Source organism: Rhinolophus ferrumequinum, chromosome 14 (genome assembly GCF_004115265.2).
Source record: "Rhinolophus ferrumequinum isolate MPI-CBG mRhiFer1 chromosome 14, mRhiFer1_v1.p, whole genome shotgun sequence".
Classification (NCBI taxonomy): Eukaryota; Metazoa; Chordata; class Mammalia; order Chiroptera; family Rhinolophidae; genus Rhinolophus; species Rhinolophus ferrumequinum.
Window position 1 is genome coordinate 70,263,520 of NC_046297.1, and position 27,280 is coordinate 70,290,799.

The 27,280-nt window shown below is 52.6% G+C and overlaps 1 protein-coding gene across 1 annotated transcript in view; it reads right to left on the minus strand.

The window, feature by feature from the left end:
* The window catches only part of COL22A1 (collagen type XXII alpha 1 chain), a 207,544-nt gene extending 181,320 nt beyond the window's left edge, over positions 1-26,224 (minus strand). The window contains exons 1-3 of the mRNA XM_033126944.1: positions 25,831-26,224; positions 10,983-11,145; positions 6,583-7,149 (exon numbers count right to left, since the gene is read on the minus strand). Of these exons, the coding sequence (XP_032982835.1) occupies positions 6,583-7,149; positions 10,983-11,124 (709 nt within the window). The 5' untranslated portion in view covers positions 11,125-11,145; positions 25,831-26,224. The remainder of the gene's footprint in view (positions 1-6,582; positions 7,150-10,982; positions 11,146-25,830) is intronic.
* Between the last annotated feature and the right edge of the window lie 1,056 nt (positions 26,225-27,280).

Consider the following 27,280-nt stretch of genomic DNA (forward strand, 5'->3'; position numbering starts at 1 on the left):
TCCTCACCCGAGACTCTGTCACGTGGCCCCGCTTTATTTTCTTCAATGCACTTACCACTGTTTGCAGTTCCCTTATCCCTAACTTCTGATTCTCTACTTCCCTTCTGGGAAACAGCACAGGAGAAGTAGGCTCAGAGATGTCCCATTCACCAACGTGGTCCCTTTGCACAGCACAATGTCCAGGAGGTCACGGGGTCAATAAACACGTGGTGACAGAGATAACCCAACAGGACCTGGAAAGGGTCCTTAGAACGTCCACTGTTGTGAGATGGTATCTATAGGCCCAGCCAGTCCATTCCCAATCACACAAATAAGTTGTCATTTACTGAAAATGCTTTGCACGACAGAGCATAAACAAATTTTCAAGGGAACCTACTAATTGCCCTCCGTGGAAGGTGGTGTGGTCTGGCCACGGCCATAGTAAACAGCAAGGGAGAGACTGTCAGCGCCCACCCGGGGCTAACCTCACGTCATCCTTACAGCTGAGTCTGAGGAGGTGATGGCCGCCCGCAGGGAGCTGAGACTCACGGGCTGAGAACACACAGTCACACGCTAAGCCACACGCAGAGCTGCGTGTACGTGCTGAAATTTTCCAGTGAGAACTCTAGGAGGGCAATAAATGAATGTCCCCCACCCTCCCCTTTCCCTCTCCCCCCGTCAGAGTGGTAGGTATACTGTCCAGTAATCAGAGCTCTCACTGGGACAGTAACGGAGCTAGTCGTGACCACATCAACAAGAGAAAGAGACACAGAGGGTGACCGTGAGCCATGCGACAAAGCACCATAGAAGCATGGGAGAGGCCCCTTCCGGGCTGTAAGCCACACTAACAACTCAGCCCAGTCGTCCGAGAGCGAAAGGACAGGATCCAGGACATGTTCCCTGGCCGTGGGAGGGGGCAGAGAGGACCCCCATAGTGTCCCCAGAATAGCAGTAGGTGGAGGCTCCCTCGCCGGCGGTGGCTGGCATTCCAGAGGCTCACTTACAGTGACCCGATAAGCTATATAAAGGCTGTTCTGTGGCCACGACAGAGCCCGGGGTGGAGAAGGCTCTTAATTACAGCCGACGCTCTGGGGTTGGCCCCGTCCACGGCCTCCGCCCCACGCACTGCAGGAAGCCAGGCTGAGACTGAGTCCCCTGGGAACCTTGTCCGGCCACAGAGGCAGGCGGTGATGCCACGACGCAGAGGTGCTTTCCCGGATGAGCCCCAGCCTGGGGGACAGTGAGCCAGGCACCAGAGCGGGCCGTAGGGGACGCCCAGGAGGGTGTGACGCCAGAAACCCCTCTCTAATTACACTGGCCGTTCCTGCTGCTGATTTTATTCCACTCATAAGTTTGCAGATATGTTTTCGTTTATAACACGGGGATAATGATTTCAAGTACCGTGAGCTTCATTCATTCATTTAACCAACAGCCATCGGTCACCGTGGATGAGGCCAGCTGTGCCAGGCTTCAATGACTACATATCCGCCAGGACTACAGAGGGGCAGCTGGAAGGACTCAGCCCCTCGGGCGGTGGGTGCTGCCCTGGAGCCCCGGGATCCTGGACAAGCCCGTCCGCCCCTCTGCCCCCAGCACCATCAACGGCGGGACGGGAGGACTTATTCAGGGGAGCGTGGTGAGACTCCAGCGACACAGTGAAGTTAGAGATGCTTCCTAAACATTGCAACTTACTGACAGGCACCCAGGACCTGGGGCAAACAATAGAGGGCGGCCCAGTTCTGCGCCTGCCCAGCTGGGCCTCCTCGGGGAGCAGCTCGAATGACAGCTGCCTCCCTGAGACACCATTAGGAAGCAGAGTGCAAACTCCAATACAGGCCGTAGCACATATTCACTCTGACAGTGGATGCAAGCACAGGTCACAAATGTGTTAGGAAAATCAACCAGTCGGACTCAGTCATCCTGTGTGCACCTATGACTACACGCTGGATATACAGCTGGAATTCTGCCAAGGCTGTCGGCAGAGTGGTGACTGGAGGCACCTTGAGGTCCTGAGAAGCTGGACAGGTCAGGCCTATGGGGCGCTCAGGAGCAGCTGGACAAAGACAGGCTTCTGTAGCAGCCACCCCAAAAAAGTGCTGCTGAAGCCCAGGCTATTCCTGTTCCCATGTCTCCCTCTGCTCTGCTTACATGCTCGCTCTCAGGGGGGCTCCCAGAGCAGAGCAGCCACTGCTCATGGACCCCAGTCTGGGCAGCCTAGGGGCCAGGGCTGCTGCACTCACCCCTCACTTCCTGTGCCCCGACCCGGGACTCAGCTTCCCCTGTGAGGGGCAGCCGGGGAGCCTGCTGGTCCTCAGCTGCCACTGCTCCCTTCGGTAGCCAAGCTGGAGGGAAAGCATGGGCTCTGGAAGCAGCAGGACGTCAGTTCCTCATCGCCAGCATCTGCGTCAGAGCAGGAGACGGAGGAAGAGGGGCAGGGGCAGGGGGAGGAAGACGCCCTTAGATGTGGGCCTCACACGTGATGTTAGATTGTCTACCGGCCACATAAAAAATAAGAAGAACCAGGTGAGATTAATTTCATAAATCTTGTGTACTGAACCTCCACTTCCCAAATGTTATCATGTAAATATGTAACCAATATAAAAATATCGGTGACATTCTCGACTCTCTTTTTCACACTAGATCACAAACCTCGGTGTATATGTGACTCGCAGCACTTGGCAGCCTGCACCAGCCCCCGACTGGTCAGTGAGCACACATCAGAGCAGCCCAGGTCCAGGGCAGTGGTTTCCGTGTGTGCGGATGTCCAGCTATGAGCACATGCCAACAGCAAGCACGGAATTAACCGCCAGGTCACTGCCCTCATTTCCTTTGAACTGTATCGGAGCAGCTCCGCCCATATGCCAAGCCCTGTTCCGGGCACTGGGCACCCATGGAATAGCCTTTCCCTCCCGGAGCGCGTCGGCTTGAGTGGAGGCCAGACCCAAGGCCGATAAACCCCAGGGTACAGACTCTGTAGTATAATTATCTGCCACTTTCCTGCTGCCCCGAGTAGACAGAAGCTTCGCAAGGACGAGAGTAATGTCAGATCCGTCACTGCGTCCTGGGCTCCTGGCACGTCCCCGAGCAGAGGAATCACTCAATGTGCGGTTGTGGAATGAACGAATGCATGGTTGGGTTGTTAAAGACTGAATGAATGGATTAGACTGAATCCAACGACTGCTACAATGTATGCTATTAAATGAATGAACCAGTAGGCTGGAGTAAATGGAATGATTACTACACCAAAAAAACCCCAAGCTGTTAGTGTAGGATTTTCCACCTCATCCATACAAAGCCCCTACTCAAAACACCTTCCATCGGGCTGTGAAGTTACCCACAGGGTCTCCTACGTGCCCTGGGATTTCTGGTTTAGATTGTGTGACATTCCTTGATTCAATCTTACTACACTCCTTTCAAAATGTTACTATTAGCTACTTTGTTTTGTTGTGCTTTGTTCTAATTGAAGCGATTGTGAGAGGATTTTGTATCATCTGTCACCAGAACAGAGCAGGCTCCTGTCAGCTTACAGCTGTATTTACCCAAAAGGATTCCCTTTAGACGACGGAGCATAACTTAAATCTTACATCTATTTAGGCAGTTGGAGAAGCCTGACTAGAGCAAATCGAGATTTTGTTCTAATGAGATCCTGGTGGACAGACAGTGGGCTGGGCGGCCTGCATCTGGTTCCCCTTCTGTTGGTTACAGCCCCCCAATTTTCCTGTACAGATCAAACTCTTTCCTTGAGGGAGTGGGGGTGGTAACTAACCACTTGCCAATCCTGAACAGGGCCCGTGGTTTGGGCCCCAGATAGCCGGCTCCTTTCCACTCTGCGGCTCCGTAACTGGTCTGGGAAAAGCCACGGGCTCCCCACTCGTCCATCTCACTGAATCCAGGCTGCTGAGCCATGGTCTCCTCCCCTGGGCTGAAGACTCACGCAGCTGAGATTCACCGAGAGCTGTCTTGTCTGCCAGCCCACACCCCTCCTCGCCTCCTCTGCCCTGTCTGAGCCCCGCCAGGCTGGCCACCGGTGGGCCCCTTTGTTGGCTGGCATCAGACAGGTTCAGGCCAATGGGAGGTACCAGTCAAGCAGGCGGGGAGGGGAGAGAAAGCAGGGTGTTCCTGCATGAGGCGCCCCCTCCCCACGCCCACCCACACCGGGCTCCAGCAGCCCTCATCCCTTCTATCCGCTGGTAGCCTGGCTGCTGGTCCCGGTGCCTCAGGCCTTGCCTTGACCACACTCTTCTCTAAACAGGACCCTCATCAATATCTCTTCAGTGAAAACTGTTCCCTGCCGGGACCCTCACACACAGGTCAGCCACGAGCAGAGTTAACGCTGAGAAAGAAGAACCTAGAAATAGAGAGAGTGGAATGAGCCCGTCTGCCTGCTTGAGGCCGCCTGACCTGCGGCCTTTTCATTGTGCGTGATGCCAATTTGTTCTACTCTGACTTCAGTCAGAGTGGGGTTTTCTGCTGCCAGTGACCGAAAGCTCGCCCGTCACTCAGAACCAAGGTCTGTTTGGGGACACGGCGGGATGAAGCCGGCGTGTGGAGGCCTGGATGCTCGCCCCAGCCCGAGCAGCATGTTCCAGGGACTTCACCTCACAGGTTGTCCACACCATTCCCAGAACCACCCCAAGCACAGAAGTTCTTCAAAATCTAGATTCAGTTCTGCCAAGACCTAGAACCAGTCCAAGCCAAGGCTGGCAGGATGGCAAAATGCCAGTGGGTAGGACCTATAAATGGTCTTGCTTCCCAGGGCCTAGCACCAAGGGTTCCAGGATGGCAGCGGGGTGCTCACCGAGCCGGAGCTACCGTGTTGGATTTCTGCCTCTGGGCTAGGCCTGTGACCCCGCGTCTGGCTCCAGCAGCCCAGGTTTCCGGTCAGTATGCACCTAGATCAGTCGTTAGCTCTGGCCCCTCCAGTCTGTCTCCTCCCGTACCCCTCTTTCCCTCTTTTCCAGCTTGGCCCCATCACCCCTCGGGCCTACAGCCGAGAGCCTGGCAAGCCTCGCAGCTGGCCTCCCAGGATTTCAGCATTCTGAACACTCTTAACTGTAGAAAGGACATCATCTTTACCTAATGAGGTTGTAACGAGGGTCAAATGAATTCACCTAAGGAAAGTCCACAGCCACTGCCTGCACTAGCCCTCTAGGCACCGCTCTAATCATCTGTAAAATGGGCCTACTCATCAATGCTCCAGCTCTCCAGCAGTCTGGTAAAGAGAAGAGCCGCTCTTTCTTCTTGGTATCCTGTCGGCATTCCAGTCTCCACAAAGAAACCATGTCACACTGTTGCACAAAACCCTCCACTGCCTCATCTTAGCACAGAAGGCTCTCCTTCCTCCAGACCCTGACAACCAGACAAAGCCACCAACCCCCACTCCCCTCCTTTACCTGGTCACATGGGCCCATTATAGTTCCCTTAATCCCATGTCTCCACGTCATCCTGCAGCTCAGGTTTGTCCTGCACCATCTAAGCACCACCTCCTCCAGAAAGCCCTCCTTTATTCTCGGAGCCACCCTCCACCACAACCGTAGCAGGACCCTGCCCATGAGACTCTGTGACACCTTAATTAATGTCACCCCTGCAGTTTTGCATTTTGTTTTCCCCATCTAGACTATGAACACCCTGAGGGCAGGAACTGTGTCTTATCTCTTTCTTTAGGCCCAGAAATCAGCACAGGGCCACACAAAAAGTAGCTCCTCAATAAGTGTCGGTGAATAAATAAGTGGAAGTTAAGTGAGCCAACACAGGGAAAAGGGTCACAGATTGGTGGAGAAACTGGGCATCCAGTCTCAGGCACAGCTTAGCTGTTTTGTTCCTGGGCACACGCCAGGCCATCCCGGGGACGAGGAGCCTCGCCCAGCTGCTCCCACCACCAGCCTCGGCCTCCACTGCCCCAGCCCCAAGGCTCCCCTGACCCGGCGGAGGCCTGACGCTCTCTGCCTCCCCCACCTGAGCGTCCCAGGCCCCACAGAAGTCAGGTCCAGGGAGGCTGAGGCTCTGCTCCCGGCCCCACCTGCTCACCCTGGAGGCGGTCACCCAGCACTGGTCCGGTCGCCACCCAAGGTGGAAACGTCACCTCAATGGTGCAGACAGAAGCTGGAGACAGGCTGACCCCAGGAAACCCACTTCACTCCTCCCGTCCTGGGGAGGGGCTGGCCTCCCAGCGACACCACCAGGGGTCAGAGCCCCAGGGGCCGGGCACAGCTCTGCCTGCCTCAGCTCCGGGGGGAAGTGGACGTGTCCCCATGGCAGAGATTAAGATGCCTCTGGGAAACATTTCACCAGTCTCCTGGATCTCGGGAGGGGGGGGGGGCGGAGCGGGGGTTAGAACCCGGCCTCTGTGAGCTCCTTTCCTCCTCTGCAGCCCTGGAAGCAGGAGGACAGGACACAGCCCTGCTGACACGTGCACGCTGGCGCAGGTGCACCTGGGTTTCTCACGTTACGGAACCGGGCATGGCTGCCACACCCCCAGTCACGCAGCGGGGGCCTCCCCTGACCTGGCCACCCCGCCCCTCTCGGCTCAAGGAGCCCCACTGGGACCGAGGACCACATGCCCGGGCAGGTGGCCAGAGCCGCCCCGCGGCCGCGCCCACTCACTCTCACACAGCCGGCGCCGCAGCTTGCCCCGGATCTTGTCGATGGCGTCGAAGTCGGACACGTGGAAGACGTGGGCGGACTTGGGCTCCGACGCGATCTCCTGCAGCTCCTCTTTCAGCGCCTCGCCCACGCCCACCGCGAAGATGCGGATGCCCGCCCGGTGGGCGGCGGCCGCGGCCTCCAGCACCAGGTCCTGGCTGCGGCCGTCGGTCAGGAGGATGGCCACCTGCTTGAAGGCGCGGTCCCCGGGGCGGCCCCCCGCCTGCCGCGAGAAGCTGTGACGGGTGATGTAGCGCAGCGCGTCGCCCGTGTTGGTGTGGCCGCCGTGGTAGGCCAGGGTCCCCGCGGCCGCCTTCACTGCCTCCCTCGAGTCAAAGCGGCCCAGCTCGAAGGCCGTGGTGGGCTGGTCGCTGTAGCGCACGACCCCCACCCGGGTGTGGGCGGGGCCCACCTCGAAGGTGTCCACCAGGTTGGCCACCCACTGCTGGACCTTCTCAAAGTCCTCCTTGCCCACGCTGGACGAGGTGTCCAGCAGGAAGACGAGGTCGTAGTGGACAGTTTTGCAACCTGCAGGGGAGAGAAAGGGTAAGGTAGGGTCAATGGGATGCGAAAAGGGTGCCCTCTTGGGGGGACCTGGAGCTGTGGTCACTGGGTCAGACTGAGGTGCCTCAAACACCCACCCAGCCTGCCTCCCACTTGTCCAGCTGCCTTAAAGCTCCAACCTCAGTTTCCTAACTGTCCCATGATGCTGCGTGTCCCCAAAGTGCTGTGAGGTTCAGCGGATACTATATAATCTTACATGAAGGTGACTAACATTCATGGAACACCACTGTGTCAATTTCTTTAAATACTTAGTTACAAAGTGACTTCATTATTTTTTAAACCTGCTACAAAAAAAGAAAAATGCATGCCCATTTCAGAAAAGGCAATCAAAAAGTGTTTGAAATGCTCATATTTCCACCTACACAGAGTTAACCACTGCTAACCACGGTGCACATAATTGATTATTTTCTATTTCCATATAGTTGTTGATGAAAGTGGGACACACAGATGTATAAGGTGTTTTCCCCGCATTCAGCAATGTGCTGGAAACCCATTTCCAGTGTGATAAATGCTGGTTTCCATGGCTACAGAGTCCACTGCAAGGATGAACATAATTCATTTAGCCAGTGTTCTCTTGTTGGATATTTAAATAGTTTACTGTATTTCAGTACCAGAAATCATATAAAATATATTGCTTTCATGTATTTTAAATACAAACTTATACAACTCTGTAAAATTCTATAAAATATGCTTACATTTTTGTAACTATAAATTTTATATCAATTACATGATGTTTTTGATTAAACCAAAAACAGCACTATTTATTTCTCATCCTCAGAACAAACCACTGCAGAGAACTTGCTCATCCTAATTTTAGAATTCGATAATATAAAACTATTTTCTAAACCCCAAAGTGCTGCACAAACATACAAAGCAACTATCAAGAAGCCCCAGTCTTGACTCTTCCAGAATCTGGGGCTTGGTCATGCCAATAGCAGCAGCTGGCCAGGCCTCTGGCACAAACATTTGGCAAGTAAAAACAAAACACACACACACACACACACACACACACACACGCAGGAAAAACAAAAAACATTTTGTTATACTATCAGATGGGCAAAAGTCACAAAGACCAAGGTATCTTTTGACCCACCAATTCCAAAATTACCCTACGTGATTTACCCTTAGAAAATAATGAGATAAATGGAAGGGAAAAAGGGAAATACGGAAGGAAGTTGATGGCAGCTCTGCCAAGCAAAATCCTGAAGGCAACGTGCTTGGTCCCCCAGGTGGAACTAACTACTTAAATAAAAATCATCATGTGTTCACACTGGCTGTAAAGGAATCCGTATTACTGACATGGACACGTTCCTCCAGTACATCGCTGGGTGTGGAAAGCTGTGTGTGTCTGTCTACGTGTGGGATTGTGTATGCACGCCTGAGCGAACCTGCAGGAAGAAACGCGGCTGACCTCTGACAAGCGGAGGAGCCATGAGTGATTTTATGATTTGGTATTTCTAATTTTATATTTACAAGCAATGAATCAAGTTCAAAAACAGAGAAACTATAAAGCCACGTGCATTCACACACTCACACACTCACACTCACACAGACACTTCCCCGCCCCACCCTGAGCCGGTACCATTCTTGAATCTTCCACATGGACTCCTCCCTCTAGATTTTAAAATCCAAGTTCCACTCTGCCTGTTGGGAGCTGAGGTAAATAAAGCCCTGCCTTCCCAGGATGGATCCCTGATAGGAGTAGAGCTTTTGGGGTGTGTTTGCCCAGATGTGTGGACTCAGATAATTCCTGGAGAGTTTTTCTCCTTGCCACAAAAGGTCATCCTTTTGTCTTTGGGACAATCATGTCCCAGTCTGTTCAGGATAATTGCCGCTGAGGGCCAGCCCGGGCCCCACCTTCAGGCTGTCATCCCTGAGCAAATTTGTTTGAAGGCCGCAGAAAGTTCAAAAGGGCCTCACCGGGGGCGCTGGGAGCTCTGGGCACATTTTCTTCTGGAGGCTGGAGAACAGCCTGGATCGTGGGCCCGTGAGCATCAGTGACCCAGAGGAAGGGCCCGCATCCTGGGGCCAGGGCCCAGGCTTCTGGCCTCAGCTCCGCCCCAGGCAAGGGCCACGTGACCCCTGGCAGGTGACCGCTTCTCTCTGGGCCACTTTTCCCCTCCAGGACGTCAGAGCGCACAAGACACGGGCCTCGGCTTTCCCATTTCCGAACCGGGTAGTCCTGTGTCATCGGCCCAGGGGAGGTCGTCTCGGGGACACGGGAACCAGCATTACATGAGACCCAGGATGTCCAGCCATCACTGTCTTTCCAGCTTTGAGAGGCTCAGGCAAAGTAAAACAGATGAGAAAACTTTGTGACGGCGGTAGAGAAACGCAAACCTTCGGGATTTGGGTTTTGTTTTTTGTTTTCGACGCCGCCGGCTCAGCTCGGGCTCTGGCGCGGCACATCCTGGGTTCTCCCGGCCTCACCTGGAGACAGTTTCTGGCCTTTCTTTACCTCAGTGCCTCATCTGCAAAATGGGACGGTGTTTTACGTGGGGCGGCGCTTTACGTGCGGGCAGTGCTTTACGTCCTGGCAGCGCTTTACATCCGGGTGGCACTTTACGTCCGAGCAGCACTTTACGTCCGGGCAGCACTTTACGTCCAGTCGTCCTTTGACAGGTACCCTCCCTGCCACCGTGTGTTGGGAAACCCAGAGGCTCATGCTCTGCATCCTCCGTCACTTCTCGGCCCCGCGGTGCTTCTCCCGGGAGGCCCTCCGACAGGGGAGCAGATCCACCCTGTCAGGTGAGGGCCCCCTCCCGCCCTGGGCCTGCCCTTCTCCTGGAAACTGCCCCGTCCTCCGTCTACTGCGCAGGTTGCCCTGGCCTCCTCTCCTGGTGGGACCCAGTGTGTCCATTTTCCCTGCAGTGGCCCCAAAGCCTTCAGCACAGCAGGGCCCTCACCCCTGCCTGCTGTCCCCAAACCTCACAGGCACGTGCTAGAGACACACTCACGACTCATTATGCGATAGACTCGAGACAGGCGTTCCAACAGCTCCTTCTATTCTCTCTCACACGTACACACTCTCTGAACACTTTCTCACACTCTCATACACACGGTCTCACACCCATACGCTCTCACATACCTGCTTACACACACACACACACACACACACTCACATATGTGATTACACGCACTGATGAAAATGAACTGATATCTTAAGATGCGTAACCATAGAGCTGGGAGGACTATGGGTGGAGCTGGGCCCCTTGTTAACTCTCTAGTCTTGACTTCCTGTTGAACTTTGTGGTAACTTCCGGGGGGGAGGGGGGATGCGAATAAAAGTGGAAGCCCTGTTGGTCTGGGGGCTCTTTTTCCGCGTGGGCTGTCAGCTGGGACGCTGGCTGAGGAGTGTGCCTCTACACACGCCTTGGGGGCTTTGTCTCTTGGTTCTTTTCCCTAATAAACCGTTCTTTTGGTGGATTTTCTGGAGAGTTATCTCTTTGCCGGTTGACAACACTCACACGTACACTCACATGAGTCACACTCATACACAGGTACTCACTGTCACACACACACACTCGCGCACACACTGACCCACGCTCACATGTATGGTCTCACACACTCGCACACACAAGCACATGCCCTTGCTGGAGATCTGCGTTTTACACGCGTTGGTTGGAAGACAGCCGACACCCACGCCTGTGGCTGACCCACGCGCGCTCTCGCTCGCTCTCCGTCTCTCGATCACACACACACACACAGTCACCAGCTCACGCACGGCCGCACGCCCCATGCACGCGCGCGCCCTGACTGTTGTGCCTTCAGCCTGGCACAGCCCGTGGCCTCCCCACCTGCCCTCTGGGCCCGGCCGCTGCTCAGCCCCGTCCACAGCAGCAGCATCCAGAGAAGGCCGGCCGCGGCGGTCCCTCGCAGGCTGCCCAGGGCTCTCCTGGGCTTGGGGACGAGCATTTCTTGGCCAGGGAAAGACACCATTCGGTTCTACTGGAGCATTTCCTGTGTGGAGAAAGACAGCCTTTTAGAGAAAGCCCTCGAGCTGAGACGTTGCCGAGAAGCAACCTCCGGGCCGTCCGTGGGAGCAATTCCCCCAGGCCCAGGCTCCGCGTGTCTCCGTCCCTGAGGCCCGCCCTTCTCAGCCGACAGCGTGACCTCGTGACGCGCACCGCCCGTGCTGCCTCCCCTTCACTGACCCCATCTGTCCCCCATCCATCCGTTGGCAAATGTGTCCCGAGGACCTGCCAGTCCCCAGTACTGACTACCTAAGGCTACACCTGTGGCACCAGCACCCCTGTTTTGGTCGTGTTTTCTACCTTTGGACATATAGTAGGTCGTTTTATTGGTTTCAGATGTTATAAGAGGACATCTTTGTACCTGTCTTTACCCACACTTAGTTATTTTCTTAGGGCAGGCTTGTAGGAAAATACTTAGGGGGTCATATGAGGTGTGAAAGGATCCTGATAGGAACTGTCAAACTGCTTTACAAAAAAGTCGTCTGCCTTCCACTGCCTCCAGCCGTGTGTATGGGGTGCCCCTCTCACTGCATGCCTGGCAGCAGCAAGTATCACCATTCCCTCACACTTTGCCAACTCAATGGGAGAGACAGTGTGTTTGCTTCCTATGCATGTCTTTGATCCATGAGGTTTACTAGCTAAGTGTATTTTCCCTTGAGTGTATTGTATTTTCAGGTGGATGTCTATTTTAAAAAGTACTTATCATTGTCAATGCCAAGATCCAGGAAATGGAAGAGTTCATAGATTTCACCATTGATTTATTCATTTAACAGATATTTACCAGTGGCCCTCCTGTGCCAGATGCTGAGAGCAGACAGATGAATGACACCAAATCCACCCTCGAGAGCACTCATTGACACCTGGGAGACAGGCAAGACTTGGCCACAGCAAGGTAGGATAAAATGACTGCAGGTAGAGGGAAGCACAGGTGGGAGCACGGGGGTGGGGGCAGTGAGGGAGGGCATCACATGACCATTTCAGGAGAAGGTCAGGCTTCTTGGGCTAGCTCCGGCCAAGCCAAGTTTGGAAGGCATTCCTTCGTTCATGGCCCCTTTTACCATCTTCAAAACCAGCAGTGGCTGATCAGGTCTTTCTTAGGTTGCCATCTCTCTGATTCTGACTTATAAGGACCCTCGGGATTACATTGAGCCCACCCCGATACCCCAGGCTAATCTCCATCTTTTAAAGTTGGATGGTTAGCAACCTCAAGTCCAGCTGTAAACTTAATTTCTCCCTTGCCATGTAACAACATATTTATAAGAGAACATCTTTTATGTTTATTTTTAGTGATGACAAATATATCACATAAATTTTGACATTTTAATGAAGTTTAGCGTGCAATTCAGTGGCGTTAATTAGATTTACACATTGTGCAACCACCACCACTATTTCCAGAAGTTTTTCATCACCCGAACTGAAACTCTGTAACCATTAAGCAATAACATGAGATAGCCTTCCATTAATTTTTTCAGCAACAAATTCTAGTTTTCAGTGTATGTCATACGCCTGCTTGATTTAATTTATTCCTAAGCATTTTATGCTATTTTTGATGCCATCGTAAAGAATTATTTTCTCAATTTCCCTTTTTGATTATGTGCTGTTGATGTGCAGAAATGCAACAGATTTTTGAGAATTGATTTTGTATCCTGACACTTTGCTGACTTTGTTTATAACTTGGAGCACTTTGTGTGGATTCTTTACGGTTTTCTACATATAGGATCATGTCATCTGCAAAGAGAGATAGTTTCACTTCTTCCTTTCCGAGGTGGATGCCTTTACTTCTTTTTCTTGCCTAATTGATCTGGCTAGGAGTTCTTCTCCACAATCTTTTTGTGGTATGTGAGTCTTTTTATACATTGTAGTGTTTGATTTGTAATACTTTGTTGAGGATTTTTGCATTTATGTTCATGAGAGATATTGGTTTGTCCTTTTCTTTTTCTTGGAATGTCTTTATTTGGTATGGGAATTAGGTTAATGCTGGCTTCATAGAATGAGTTAGGAAATGTTCCCTGAGCTTCTATATTCTGGGAAAAATCGTAAAGAAAAGAATGGCCTTCGACCCAGGAATAAGTGGAGTGATCATAATAAATGCCCACTGAGTGTGGCAGGCCTGGTATGGAGTCTTTATGTTCTTTGTCAGTATGAATGAGGATTTCATCTCCATAATATGAGGGTGATCTCTATTCTGCCAGGAGTGTGTGTGTGTCGGGGGGGTGGGCATGTAGTGAGAGTTACACAGAATCATTTCTACAAAGCATGCAGCACAGATCTTGGCACAGACGAGATGTGCAGGCACTGTGAGATTTTTGGCAGCCCATTTCCTCACCCCCTCCAGCCCATCTCATGTTGCAGCCCCTGCAAGCATGGGTACCATGACTCCATCTCTCTCTTACCAGGCCCTGAGCTCTTTCCGGGGCTTGGCTGCCCAGCTGGCATGACGTAGGCCACACCCTGTCCCTAGGAGGCAGAGATGTGCCATTAGTCTCCAAAAGTCCAGCAATTAATTTACTGAGCTGAGTTTCTTCCATAAGCCAGCCTATCACCATAGTAACCATCATTCCCCATTCAGGGACCCAGAGGTGGGGGGAAGAAAGACACTGAGCAGAAAGCAATTTAGAGGGAGAAAATGAGATTTGGCACACTGCTAGGGCAGCCCGGGCAGAGTGTGAGCTCTGTGATTCAGAGTCTGGCCACTGCCCACTGTGGGAGGGAGCTGGGTAGAATGAGGTGCTGTGATGTGTTGCTGGGGTGACAGGTGACACTCAGGGTAGGAATCTGGCCCAGACATAAAAGCACAGCCTGGCTGTGTCCAGGCCACCGGGCCAGGGCCCTCTCCCACAGGCCCAGCTCCGAGCCTCTGTACATGTCCCCTGAGCTGTCTGTGATGCAAACTGCACTTGCTGTTGGAGAGGGGAAGAGGAAGCTGGATGGCTTCTGTCTCTACGGGGCTGCCCAGGAAGAGCTGGAGGCCTGAGTCCTGGATTCAAAACTCAGCTCTGTGTGACCTGGAGCAAGTCCGTTCAGTCCCCCAAAACTGAGTACCTTCTGTATGCCAGCCACTGTCCAAGGAGTGACTTCTCCTGGGGCCGTCAGCATAATGAGGAAGCTTCTCAATCAGAATCCCTGTGTTCAAATTCCACGTCTGCCTCTTTCTAGCTGTGCAATCCGGGGGAGTCACTTAACCTCACGACCGCAGTCCTTTCATTATGCAGTGGGAGTAATAACCGCTATGTCACAGGCATCGGGAGCTTTCAGTGAGTCAACACATGTAAAAAGCTGAGAACAAATGCCTAGCCAGCGCGTGCTTAAAACATTCTACTTGTGTCACTTCCCAATCCTTTGTTTCTTCACCTGTCAAATGGAAACAACATCCCCTACTTCACAGATCTGTGTACGACATTCATGAGGCAATGGTCACGATTATCCCACAAAAGTAAGCTGTTGACCATTATCGTCATGGTCCATATAAAGGGGAGACTTGGCAGTTTGCGCTGTTGCGAGAACTCAGCTGTTGGCTGCTTAGAGGTCCTGGGAACTTCAGTGTTTTAGTCTCTAGTTCAGCCACACTCCCAAATGCATGGTAAGAACCTACTAAGTGCCAGGCACACAGCATGGGACACTTTGTCCCGGGAGCTTGACACCTGATGGTGGACACAGACAGGCAAGTGGATGCTTGCGTTTTCATGTGGTCACTGCTCTGACAGACGGAGGGACGAGTGCCTGACTCAGGCCTGGGAGCTCAGGGAGGCTTCGTGGAGGAGATGATGCCTGAGTTGGCCTGGAAAGATGGCTGGGGAGTAGCAGGAAGACGAGGGCTGCCTTTACCCAGAAGAGCCTGCTTCCCTTCCAGTATCATTCCTGGCATGAGCAAGAAGGACAGTGTTTTGGAGGTTGGGATGGAAGGAATGCTGAAAGTTAAGGCTGGAGCAGAAGGTAGGAATTTGTTTAGAGGAAGGCATTCAAGTTTAAGGAAAGAGTGTTTAAACAGGCAGTATCGGGACTTGTGCGGTGGACCCTGAGGAAGGGATCAGACTTTGCCCCCGGTACCAAAGGATGTACCCATGCGTCTACTGCTATGATCTAGGAAACCCTGTTGAGAAGGCTGGATGGAACAGAGGGACCAATGAGGAGGTTAGTGCGATCTCCAAAAGGAGATGCCCACGACCTTTCCTAGGACAGCAGCAGGCCATGTGGTCCAGCTGCAGATTCCATGACACCAGAGGACTGGCAGGGAGTGGAAGGACAGAGGGAGAAGAAGGCTGGAAGGAAGGCCAGAATTCCAGTTCGAGCATCTGGAAGCCAGTCACCGATGGGAACGGACATGGTAAGTTTGGGCTGAACATACTGCATAAGTTGGAGGCACCTAGAAGACTGCCAGGTGGAGAAGTGACAAAAAGGTAGACATTTGAGTCTAAGGCTCAGAAGAGAACTGGGACTGGAGATACTCCTGGAAAAGCGCAGAGGGAGGGGAAGCCACAGCCCTGGGGTGTGAGTTTGGGAGAAGAAAAGGAAGAGCTCCAGCCTCTGGGACTCTCTGGTCCTGCTGATGAGCAAGAACCCCCAGCCAGCCTCACGTCCTCTCCAAGCAGACGTTCCAAGACCTACATGCAGTCAGCTTGAGCCCTCAGCGCCAGACGCAGGGTGCATTTCATGGAGGGAGATGGAAATAGAGTGAGAAACATGTTTTCCTGACCTCCTTCTTCATGCTGTGGAATGCAAAAGTCTTTCCTATGGGATATTTTTTTCTTTAAGAAGAGGCCAGAGGTCAGTTGTGTTTCTTTCCCAGTTGCAAAAAATTGAGAATGAAATTCAAGCCATGTCCGTCTATCCTTGAAACAATGAAGATTTCTTAAACTGGCCAAGGACTTGAAAGGCACGTCCTTGTCCTAAAGCATTGCCCACTTTTTCACAATTCTGCGCTCTCCGGACTTGTGATTAACTAATTCAGTGAATAATGACTGAGTCCGAGACTAGATGCCAGGCGTTGTTTACTTTCTAGGGAGAGAAAAGAAAAACTAAACAAGGACACAAATACATAGCAGTATGGTTTCCAAGAGGAGTCATCGATTTGAAAACAACGGGGTCATATGAGAGAAAGTGACTTGGGTGAGACAGTTTTTACGCTCTGTAGTCTCCTCTGACTTGGGGACATTGGAACTGAGCTCTGAAGAATGGGAAGGAGCCACCTGAGGGAGGGGTGAAGAGTGAAAGGCCTCCGTGAGTTCTTGATTCCTGTAACCAACAGCCTGGGAAGTGGCCTCCAGCCCTCAGACTCGCCCGTACCTCGCTGTCTGCACGTCCTCACCAGAACCAAATGAGGCTTCTAAAGCGCAAATCGGATCTTTAGACTCGTGGATGAATCCTGCAGTGACCCGTCCCGGCCTTCAGATAGAGCTCAGAGCTCCCCCGTCACAGACTCGCATGGACTGGCCCGTACCCACCTCTCGCCTCACCTTTGGCACCCAATTGCTTGTCAGCTTGGCCCGATGTGAGCACAGAGAACAGAATGGGAGAGTCAGAAGAGCAGGGGCAAGCAGCCTGCACTCCCATGATTCCATGTGGCCAGGGTGCGCGAGTTTCCCATGAGGCAAATGACCACCAGGAGGAAGCTAGGCTTGGGTTAGTGGGTGGGTACCCAGCCAGGAGAGCTGTGTGTACATCAGGGAGACTCCGGCTGAGAGAAGCCACAAAGGGGAGCTAAGTTTGGAGATGCTGAAGGCTCCTTGCCATGACATTGAGGGCATCACTTGAGCATCTTAGCCAAGTGTTGCCCAAAGGCCAGAGGCACCCAGGACTTTTGTGTTGCATGAGGCAAACATGTCCCCACCCTGTTTTATTTTTTGGTTTTGTGTTTTTGCTTTAGGGGCCAAAGTAAATATTTAACTTAGAATGAAAAAATTGCAATGACAACAAATTACAAATTTTAAGAAGCTGACAAATACCAGAAACATCAGAAAATCCAGAAAAATATTTTTCATTAACTGCCTGACTGCTGCTATATTTTCCCTACATTTTTAGCTTTATACTTTAAGATTCCCTCTTCATTTGACAACGGTGTTGTAATACACTTTCTCTGGTAAGAATGAATAAGCCGTTCCTATTTTGTAAACATAGCCAATTTGAGTTGGGGTTCTTTCATTGCAAACCCCAAAGCAGGCCCAGCACATAGGGGGGCCAACTCGTGTCTGGGGCTCACCCAGCCTCTTCCACAGGGCATCTCTGGTTCCTCAAACTCCGTCCTCAGTCTGTATCTTGTCTTTTCTTTCTCTCCTTTCATCTTTGATTGACAGCTCAGTTTAAATAGGCTTTCCCAGAATTACCCTGTTCAACCTCCCTGTCCAAGGGCTGACTTCCAGATCCTTCCAGATACCCCACCCCTGCATCCTTCCTGGGCCGAAGGCTGGTGGTACAGACAGGAGGACACCTCCCTTCCCCCAGCCCCACCAGCAGCATAAGAAAACGCTAATCGCTCTTTATTGTTCTGTTGGTCTGTTCACACGTCTTAGAGCTGTCATAACCCCCTGCTTATTTCTTTCACATTTTCAGTTCTGAATTTTTCCTGATTTGCTTTCGTCTTTCTTTTCTCTTCTTCCCTTCCCAAATACACTCAGTTCATTTCACAAGAGACTGTCTCAGGTTACAGGGTCCTGAGGACACAGGAAGATATTTCTGTTTAATTTATTTGGGGCAGCGTCTGGTCTGATGAAGCAATGCACATAAATAGTGCTGCAGCACCCACACTGGTTTTGGAGGTGCTGTCCCAGCAGGCTCCCGTTTCTGGGGGAGAACGATGAGAAGCCCCAATCAGTGTCTCTCCATGAGATGCGAGACAGATGGCGGACGGCACAGCCACGGGCCGTGGGGCCGGACAGACGGTGCTTTGGTTCCCGGCTGCCTCCCTCACTAGCTGTGGGAGCCCAGCTAGGGTCTCCCTCTGAGCTTCAGTTGCCTCCTCTGTCAGAAAGGGAGCATTAACCTCCCTCAGCAGGTGACTGGATGGGCGAGGGTCCCTAGCACAGTGCCTGGTTGCCAGTCAAAAATACAAAAGGCTGCAAGTAGGTCAAAGACGCTATTATCACCAGAGAACCTTTCCAGCATGTCTTTCATACTGATCGTGCTTGTGCACCAGCGCACAGACCTCTGTCTGAGGGCACACGCTCCACACAGCGGCGGGCCGCTTCCCTCCTGAAACTCCTACACCTGGACCAGGTTGCACACTCCCCGTTCCACTGTCAGTGCGAAGGGCCTGCTCACCTGAGCATAGCTGTCCTCGGGGGTGACAGGTCTGTGCGTGACATTCCCCAGCCGAAAGCCTTCTGGTCAAGGCCTCTCTCCGTCTGAGCCCACCCTCCTTTTCCAGCTCCATGTCCTCCCCACCTCAGAACCTTCTTCTCCAACCTCAAATATGTCGCTTTCTTCCTCCAACAGCCCAGCATTTTCTGTTCCTAACTCTTGGGCATTGCCTCTGCTGTTTCCTCTGAAATGATGTGCTTCCCTTGCAGGGCAGACTCCTAGTCACACTTCAAAACCCAGTCCATGTGCCTTCCCTCTGTGAAGCCTTCCCAGATTCCCTGGGCAGGGAGTGTGTCACTGTCTACTTCAGGTCCCCGCAGACTCCTGGTTTCTACCACCCCACAAGTGGCATTAAAATGCACCTACTTATTGATCTGTCTTTTCCACTGAGCTCCTTAGACTGAGGGATTGTCTCTGGTCTCTCTTCCTCGGCGCCCGGAATAGTGACAAGCACGGAGCAGGCTCTCTATGTATCAGTGTAACAGGGCAATGAATCAACAGGTTGAGGGTCTGAACTATACTTAACTCTATATTTAACTTAAATAGAAAGAGGGAGTTCTCTTTCATTTTTTCTAAAAAAAATTTTTTTTTCAAATACTCTTGAAACTTCTGCTTCCTGTGAACAGAGCAGGCATGTCGGTTGGCATAGGAGTTGGCCTGGTCACCATGGGAGTTTCTTTTCTTCCAAGAAATCATGTCAGGCCTGGCTCTGCAGGCGTGAGCACAGAGGGCAGAGGGCAGGGACTCACCAGGAAGGGAGGCTCTGCAGGGCAGGTTTTCCTCCCGGAGAATCAATTCGCAACTGTGTCCAGCGCAGGGACCAGAGAGGCTTGTGCACCCTCACAGTGGGAGGCTCTCGGGCTCCTTTTCTGTGGGAACCTGTGGCTCTGGCATCACTGTGCTGGGACTCCAGGACCAAAGCTGAGGTGAGGGGCTGGGAATGTGTCCCCTTCCAGGGGAGCTTACGGGCGGCAGCTCTGCTTGTTACCTCTGTGCTTTGCTAGGTTTGGCGAAGTCTTTTCAAATACAGTCTGAGCATTTCTTGGTGGGAGAATTCAGCAAGAGAATGTCAGCCTGTTGAAGGGTTTTGTGTCAGCAAAGGGCCGCCACCGGCCCATCCTCTTTCCTTCCCACCTGAAAATCCCTCTAGGCATGGCTGATCAAAACTCGGCCGTATTAATTAATTCTCTCACTCACTCACTTATCCATTCATGCATTTGCTTTCTCGTTCATTGTTTCATGAATCTGCTCACTCGCCTGTCCATCTGCGCAGTCATGCATTTCTGCGCTCCCTCCCTCTCACACGACTCACTAACCCACCCACTCACCCACACAAATGTCTACTCATGCCACGAACACTTTACCCTGGCTCCCCCTTTCCAAGGCCTGTGCCAGAGTTTGGAGGTGGAGATAAGCAAGGAAAAGTGTCTGCCTCTAGGACTGTACATGGTAGGGGGACAGTCCGAAGGAGGAACACTTTAAAAATAGAGTGGTGAGTTTTCTTTCCTCCAAGACACAGCTTCACGGAGGCCGTGTTGTACTTGCCCCTTCATTCCCTAAGCACACCTGACGTAGCAGGCATTCAGTGTGTTAAATGAATGACTGGATGACCCCTGTAGGAAGAGCTACCATGAAATGACAAACCAAAGAGGCAAGGGATTATAGAAATGCATATTTATGTATATGCTATACATCTGCCAAGTCACTCGGGAGGGGAGGTCAAGTGGGCTGAGGCCCTTTCTTTCCCAGTGTAAGGACAGGCTCGTGTGGCTGGAAGGGGATGCCAGGGCCTTGGAACCTTTAGAAGTATTGGAGCATTGACCTACCAGGAGCCAAGTGTCACACCTGCTCACTGACCAGTGGTTCTGGGGGCCCAGGCTGACGCTCCCCTTGTTTTCTGAGCTGAAGGGCCCAGCACAGAGATGCGCTGAACGGTGCTAGAAACCACAGAGCCAGAAATAGAAGGGCCGGATTCAGACCCAAGCCAGACTTACACCCAGCAATGCCGCCCAGCCCACGAATCCAGGCCCCCTATGCTCAGTGGGGACCTCGACAATGCCCAAGGAACCAGAGCCACCTGGTCCTCAGACAGAGCCCTCCCTGAGCGGGAGCTGATGACCGAGAAGAACGAGCATCCGTCAGGCGTGTCGGTGTGGGAGGCGCTGTGCTGGGCCTGGGAAATACCAGGAGGACGTTTCCAGTTCGGGTATTTCATTCACTTATCTAATCGTGATTTAAATTCAGTGGTAATTTCGTCCATCCAATATCTATGTGCCAGGCACCTGATTATCACCATTTTGAAATTACTGTGTTCCACAAAGATCTGTAGCGTTCCTACCATGCCCAGCATTGTATAGACACTGGTGGTGGAGAGAGAAGTAGTGCAAGACCCATGGATTCGAGGGACTCATTGCCTGGGGCGCAAACAGACAAGCCCTCAGTGGATTGCAGCCTTTGATGACGTGGAGATGACGTGGAGCCGTCAGCAGCACGGGTTGCTGGGGGCAAAGCAGGTCCAAAACTGAAGAGGCAGGGAAAATCCCATGCTGACTTGCCCACAGCAACTAGGGAGCGAGGGAAGAAAGTGGGGTCACCGTGAGGTGTTTCTCCAGAGGCCTGGAAGCACCCCATCCGGGGCCTCATTCTGTCCATCAGTTTTGCTGAAGTCAAATGGGGACCATCACACTGCTGCCCAGGGGACTCGCGGCAAGCATTAGACCAGGCGAAACAAAATACTTAAAATCCAGAGTACTTCCTGTGAGCCAGATACTGTGCTAAATAAAGATGTTTTTCTATTCGTTGTTGTTATTCCCCAGTTGTTCAGCTGATGGATTTTGATTGATGTGTATGTTTGGATACAAAGTTCTGAAAGGATATCTGCTGGAATGCTACTATTGGCTAAGCTGGCGCAGTGAGAACGCAGGAGGGTTGCCGAGATGGTCGCACATGTAACGATACGGTTTTCTTTTATAATTTAAAACGTTTGAATGGTAAATATTTTTTAAAAGGAAAAGCTATTCCAAATGGCATATTTGCCTTTTTGCATGAATTCCATACACTCACCTTAGACACTTAGGGCAGTCTGGGATTTTGGTTAAGGGCACGGCCTTTGCGCTAAGGCATGGGTTTGAATCCCAGTTCTGCCACTTCTGGTTTGTGGGACTAAAACGTCTGTAAGGCTCAGTTTGTCCGTCTGTACAAGGGGTAATAGCACAGCTAGTTCACAGGAGTAATGCTGTATGTGAGAAGCCTGGCACCCGCTGGCACTCAACCTCAGGCCCGGGGGCACATTTCTTTTGTTTTCACAGAGCTCAAACGATGTCATAGGCAAAGGGATTTGATTTAATTTATTCTAAATAACCCCAAAAAGGTGAAATAAGGACTGACATGGAAGTGGCAGAGAGAGAGCTTTCACTTCAGTAAAAGGAAGACTTTTTAAGCAGAGAGTCAGCAGTGCACCAGAGGCCGCCCTGGGAGGTGGCGATTCCTCTGTCACTGGACGTGGGCCAGGACAAGGTGGGCAGTGCCAGGGAGCGATGTAATCCAGTCATCGGATAAGGAGATTGGACTTGGTGGCGCTGAGATTAGTTTGCTCTTTCTGGTCCTTATGGGATCAAGAGCAGCCTGTCACAGCTGCTCAGCCACCTGGCAGCCAAGGCCAGCTCCAGGGGCCTGGGTCTCCAGTGTTTACTTAAAGGAAAGGCTTCCCCTTAGAGATGCTTTCAACCAAAAGATGGTGTGCATTCCTATGTGTTCAAAACTTTATTATGAACCAAACCTGAAAAACTTAAAATGACACTCGCATCTCTGTCAGAACATAGCCACAGTTAACCAGAAGTAGTGAATTTCCGGTAACTGGGAGTGTGCAAGCTAAGGGGGTGGACAGTCGGAGGGAGCTTAACCATCAGAGGGGGTTTGTCACAAAAGGGTTGTCACATCTTCACAGCCACGGCAGACTGGCAGGCCCACGTCCACACATTCCGTGGGTATCTGCCAAGACGTCCTCTGTTTGTGCCATGATGTTCCCAGCCTTTAGCCTTTCCTGAGAACCATTAAAGTGCCCATGGGCTTTGACCCAGAAATCCTGTTCCTTGGCCGTAATCTGAGAGACATTATTGCAAAGAGGCAGAAGTCACGTGCACAAACATGCCCAGTGCGGTAGCCGGCGGGGATGGCTGCCGGGCCGTGGCTCATTAACGGAAGGGATTGTAAGAAGCACTGGAAATGGTCCTTAGGCAATCCACAAAGAAAAACGGTCACTCTGGGTGAGGAAGCATAGTGTCACATCATGCCTTCATTTGACTTTGCGTCCACATGGTCATCTACTCACTGACTCACTCAATTCAGCAAACACTGTGCTGGCCCCAGGCAAGGTGCTCAGGAGAGGTTAGCGGCAGCCTGCCAGGCCTCTGACTAGCCCCACCCCCAACGCCCCCAACGCCAACGCAATGAGGAGTCCTGGGTGAGGAGATCAAAGGGTCAACCACGCTTTGTCCTGTTAACTAATGACACCTGTGTTTGAGACCCACTTGTCTCTAAATACAAAGCAGGCAAGTCGCTCACGCTCTCCTGGACTCTGTCTTCTCATCTGTGAAATGGGGAATTGCACTTTCCCATTTTACCAGATCTTGATCTTCCTCGATTTTAGTTATATTTGTTGGACCACCTGGCATGTCTTCAATTCTTGAGTAGGGGATTGGCTAAAAAATCCTCAGGGACCCTTCCCACTCGAAAACGTGGGCTTTTCTCATTTCCTGGTTATCCTTGGTAGGCCTGCATCAATAATGATGCCCCCTTTTGAGGGGGAAGTTTTCCCAACGTGGGGAAAAAGGCCTTTGTCGACAGGAAAATGGGTTTTGATACCTCAGGTGTGACTTTGAATCTTTTCTCCTTGTATTCCCTCTACCTGTCCTCAGGTATGTCATTCAAACTCTCTGATCTTTCCTTCCTTGTTTATAAAACCTAGACATGAAGGAGACATGTATAGTTCATGGCCCCGGCCCAGATATGGATGACACACTACACAACCTGTGTCAGCCTCTGTTGTCATCACCAGCAGCCCTGAAGGAAGAGAAGGAGGCAGGAGAGAACTAGCAGGATTTTAAGGCTGGAAAGGAAGCACTTAGGAAGTGCAGGCTCTCCAGTTGAGAAAAGACCTTCAATATCCACCTGGTTCAGGCAGTCAAGGTTCCGCTCAGCCCCCCACCAGCCCTGTGGGGTGCCGTCCAACCTCTGGCCACTATTCACTGGCACTGGGCTGGAATCAGTGCCCAGGGAAACTTCCCCCACCAGTCCTCCTACTTCCACCCTTTGGGGACCAGGAGAACAGACCAGCTGCCTCTTCTGCATGGCAGCCCTCCAGATGCCCGTGGCCACGCATCTTCTTTCTGCCACACCAGAGACTCTTTCTTATGGTAGCGGTTATCTTTCCATGTGGGCCCCGGCTTCTGTTCCCAGGACACCCTGGTTTCTCTGTCCTGAAAGTACTTCCACTTATCTACAGCCCTCTTACGGTGGAATCAGAGGGACAGAGATAACCCAGATCCTGTCAGAGCCAGCCAACGCCGTGTCTGGGGAGACCCTGCAGGTCGTCCCAGTGACCCTGGATGACCAGAGGGCACATACCTGGCTAAAGTGGGCGGCTACTCTGACAGCCTTACAGGGAATGCAGCCAAAAGTTGTCCCATCTTCTCATTTTTCACAAGAAGCCGGAGAGTACAATTTGTACAGGAAATGTCCTGCACGTTTTCTGTTGGCAAGTCATTAAAACAAATTTCAAACCACCTATGGAGCATTACAACTGTCTGGGGGCTGGATCAGCCTGTGGGCCACACACTTTACCATTTTGTGGGTGTGAAAAAACTTTTGAGAATCTGATGAAACTTTGAAGAAGCCCCAGAAAAACCAGTTACAAACAAATTTCGGCTCCAAACATTTTAAAGGGCTCGCGGATCCCCTGGAGCCATTCCTGGATCCCCACTGAAGGGGACCCTCCTCTCCTGTGCCTCTTGCCTTCCATGAGGGGCCCAACAACAGGATGACAATTTCCAAGAGTCACCCAGTAGGCCCCCGAGCCAGAGAGCAACAGGGAAATCTAGGATGGGGTGGGGTGCTTCCTCCCACAGGAACACCGCTGCCGCTCCCCCCCAGGTCTGTGAAGCAGAAGCAGACAGAGATATGCCACGTGCCGACCACCTTCCAGGTACTCTCGGGGTTCCCTTACGTTGTCCCTTCTGTCACCTCCACTTGGCAGCTGCGCAAACTGAGGTTCACTGGCCACAGGCCCCTAGCTCAGGGCACCCAGATAAAGCAGAGTCAGGAATGGAAAGCAAGACCGGCATCAAAGCCCCATCCTTCATGCACCTACTGGCCAGCCTGCCCCACTCAGCGCCACTCAGCGGCCTCCAACAGCGCAGCAGCCTGCGGCTTGGCACTTCTGGGAACAACTCTGGGACTAAACTAGAGGGATCCCAAAGCCGGGTGGTTCTCACAGGCAGAGCCTGGCTTTGTAGGACTCTGCCAGGCAGACATCGTCAGTGAGACAGACAGATTGGGGGCTGGCATGAGGTTCTGGAAGATGACAAGTGAGGGAATAAAGCTCTGGGAGGGGCGCCCAGCAAAGACACTGATAAGGGTGTACCCGTCGTCTCGTCATCTCTGCGTCTCCGCTTGAGTGACGAGAGGTGAGGGCACGTTTTCCAATAACATGACTAATTCTAGTTACACTCTATAACCTGGACGTGATCTCCGGCCGCTATAGAGCATGATATGCAGGAGAAAGGACAGAAACATGTCCCTGGGCTAAAGAAAATTGGGAGGGGGATACATTGCTCAGATGGCAAAGAGACCTAAGTTTACACCCAAAGGGCAGAGTTCCTTTTGACAATAAACGCAAAACTGAAGAGAGGGTATTTCCCCCTCCACTGGTTTTGCTTATTTGCTTTTTGGTTTTGTGTTTTTCCACCATCTTTCTGGCTTTTACTCCAAATTTCTTCCTGGAGAGTTGGAAGAGCCAGGGATATCTGAACAACCTTAAAAGCAGCACTCAGAAATGGGCCCCGCAGCTGACACCCGCAGTGCCCCCCGACTCCTGCCTCCTGAGCTGCTCAGCTCTTATAGAATCAGACAGGTAGGTTCTCACAGACCCTGCGCCTCTGCTGGAGCCTGAGCCGAGCACAGACCCTCAGCTGGGGACTGTGGCCACTCCTTGAGGAGCTCAGCATGCTCAGGGTCCGAAGGAAATGTCTGAGTTTGCAGAGGGCACGCTCCAGGCCGGCTCTCATGCCCCCAGGACTGTCCCCTCAAGTCATGGGAGACGGTGGAAGCCTGAAGCCCCTTGACCTCCAGCAGCCCCAGCAGAGAAGAGAGCTGGCCTTACCTGGAAGGGGAGATGCCAGCTGGGGTTCCAATCCGCTGGAAGCAGAGTCCTGGAGAAGATGACAGCCCCAGGCAGCCCCCTCCTGGGGGTCACCTGCCAGCAGCTCCACCCACCCTCCCCCCAACTCTAGCAAGCTCAGTCTCTAAACAAGACTTGGGGCTTCGCCCGCCCGGGGCCAGGGGTCTCAAGAGAGAGCTAGTTTTAAAACAAATAAATACAGTAAAATGTAACGCTTAGAACTTAGAGAATAAAAGAAAGTGTGGGAGAAACAGAAAAGTAGGGAAAGGGGGGGACACTTCCTGGGGAGAAATGCAGTAGCAACAGCAGCTGGGCCAGCTGCCGCCCTAGAACAAAGCTGCTCAGTCCCCCCAGGGCCAAAGTGGTCAGAGCGGTGGGATCCCCAGTCTGAGTGCAGGGGGAGGAGCCAGGCGGTGGGCGGGCCGGGAGGAGGGTCGGGCGGGGCGGGGCAGGTGGAGAGCCAAGGGAGACCGAGATCGGTCCCCTCAGGGCGGGAGGAGGCCGGAAGAAACGGGGACAGGAGCTGGGAAGGGACCTGAGGGGGCAGGGACTGCGCTGGGTTCCAGGCAGCAAAGAGGCGTCCCTAGGAAGCCCAGGACTGGGGCTGACAACTCTGCCCAATTATAGATTTCACTGGATATTTTGGTCCTTTTACAGCCCAGTCTGAAATAGCCCCTAGTAGACAGCAGCTGCGGGCAAGTTTGGAAAGTTCAGAAGGGATGAGTGTGTGTGTGTGGGGGGCGCTTTGCCCTTTGTCCTGCACTGAGTCCCACTCCTGTCTCAGCACCTACCTGCCTCTTCTACCCGCGGCCAAGGTTACTGACTCGCACTGTCCCAGGAGAAGGGGTGGATTGATGTCTTTATTTTCAGATGTGAACTGTGAAGGCTCAGAGAGAGCCCTGGTCACCTGCCAGGGTCCCCCAGCAGAGCAGGGGCCCAGGGGGGCCATTCCCAAAGGGCTGCCCCGCCCCCAGACAGAATGAGCAGGTGCTGGTCCGGGGGCGGCTCCACGTTTTCTCCCAGACTCTGCTCCTACGAGTGGCCCGGGCGGGGGATTTTGGACTGGACGAGAACAGGCTTAATTCATGCCGTCTCTCCCATCCGCCCCCCCCCCATTCAGGCTCCTGGGGCCAGGACTAATAATGTCCTGAAGAGCCAGGACAGTGTGGGAGTCACCTGTGACCCAGGGAATTGCAACAGTGCCCATTCCTTCCTCTCCGGACTCATTTTCCAGCGGCCCCTGCGACAGGTCATTCCACGCATGGTCACTGAGCGCCCACTTGGTGCCAGATGGTGTTGGCTGCTGGCTACATGGAGCAGAGGAGGCGCGCTGGGGAGGCTAGCTCTGGCCTGGGGGTGTGAGGGCCTGAGGTGGGAGCCTTGCGTAGGAGCCACAGGTAGGGTGGGAGGCAGAGAAGGGCGTGATCACACC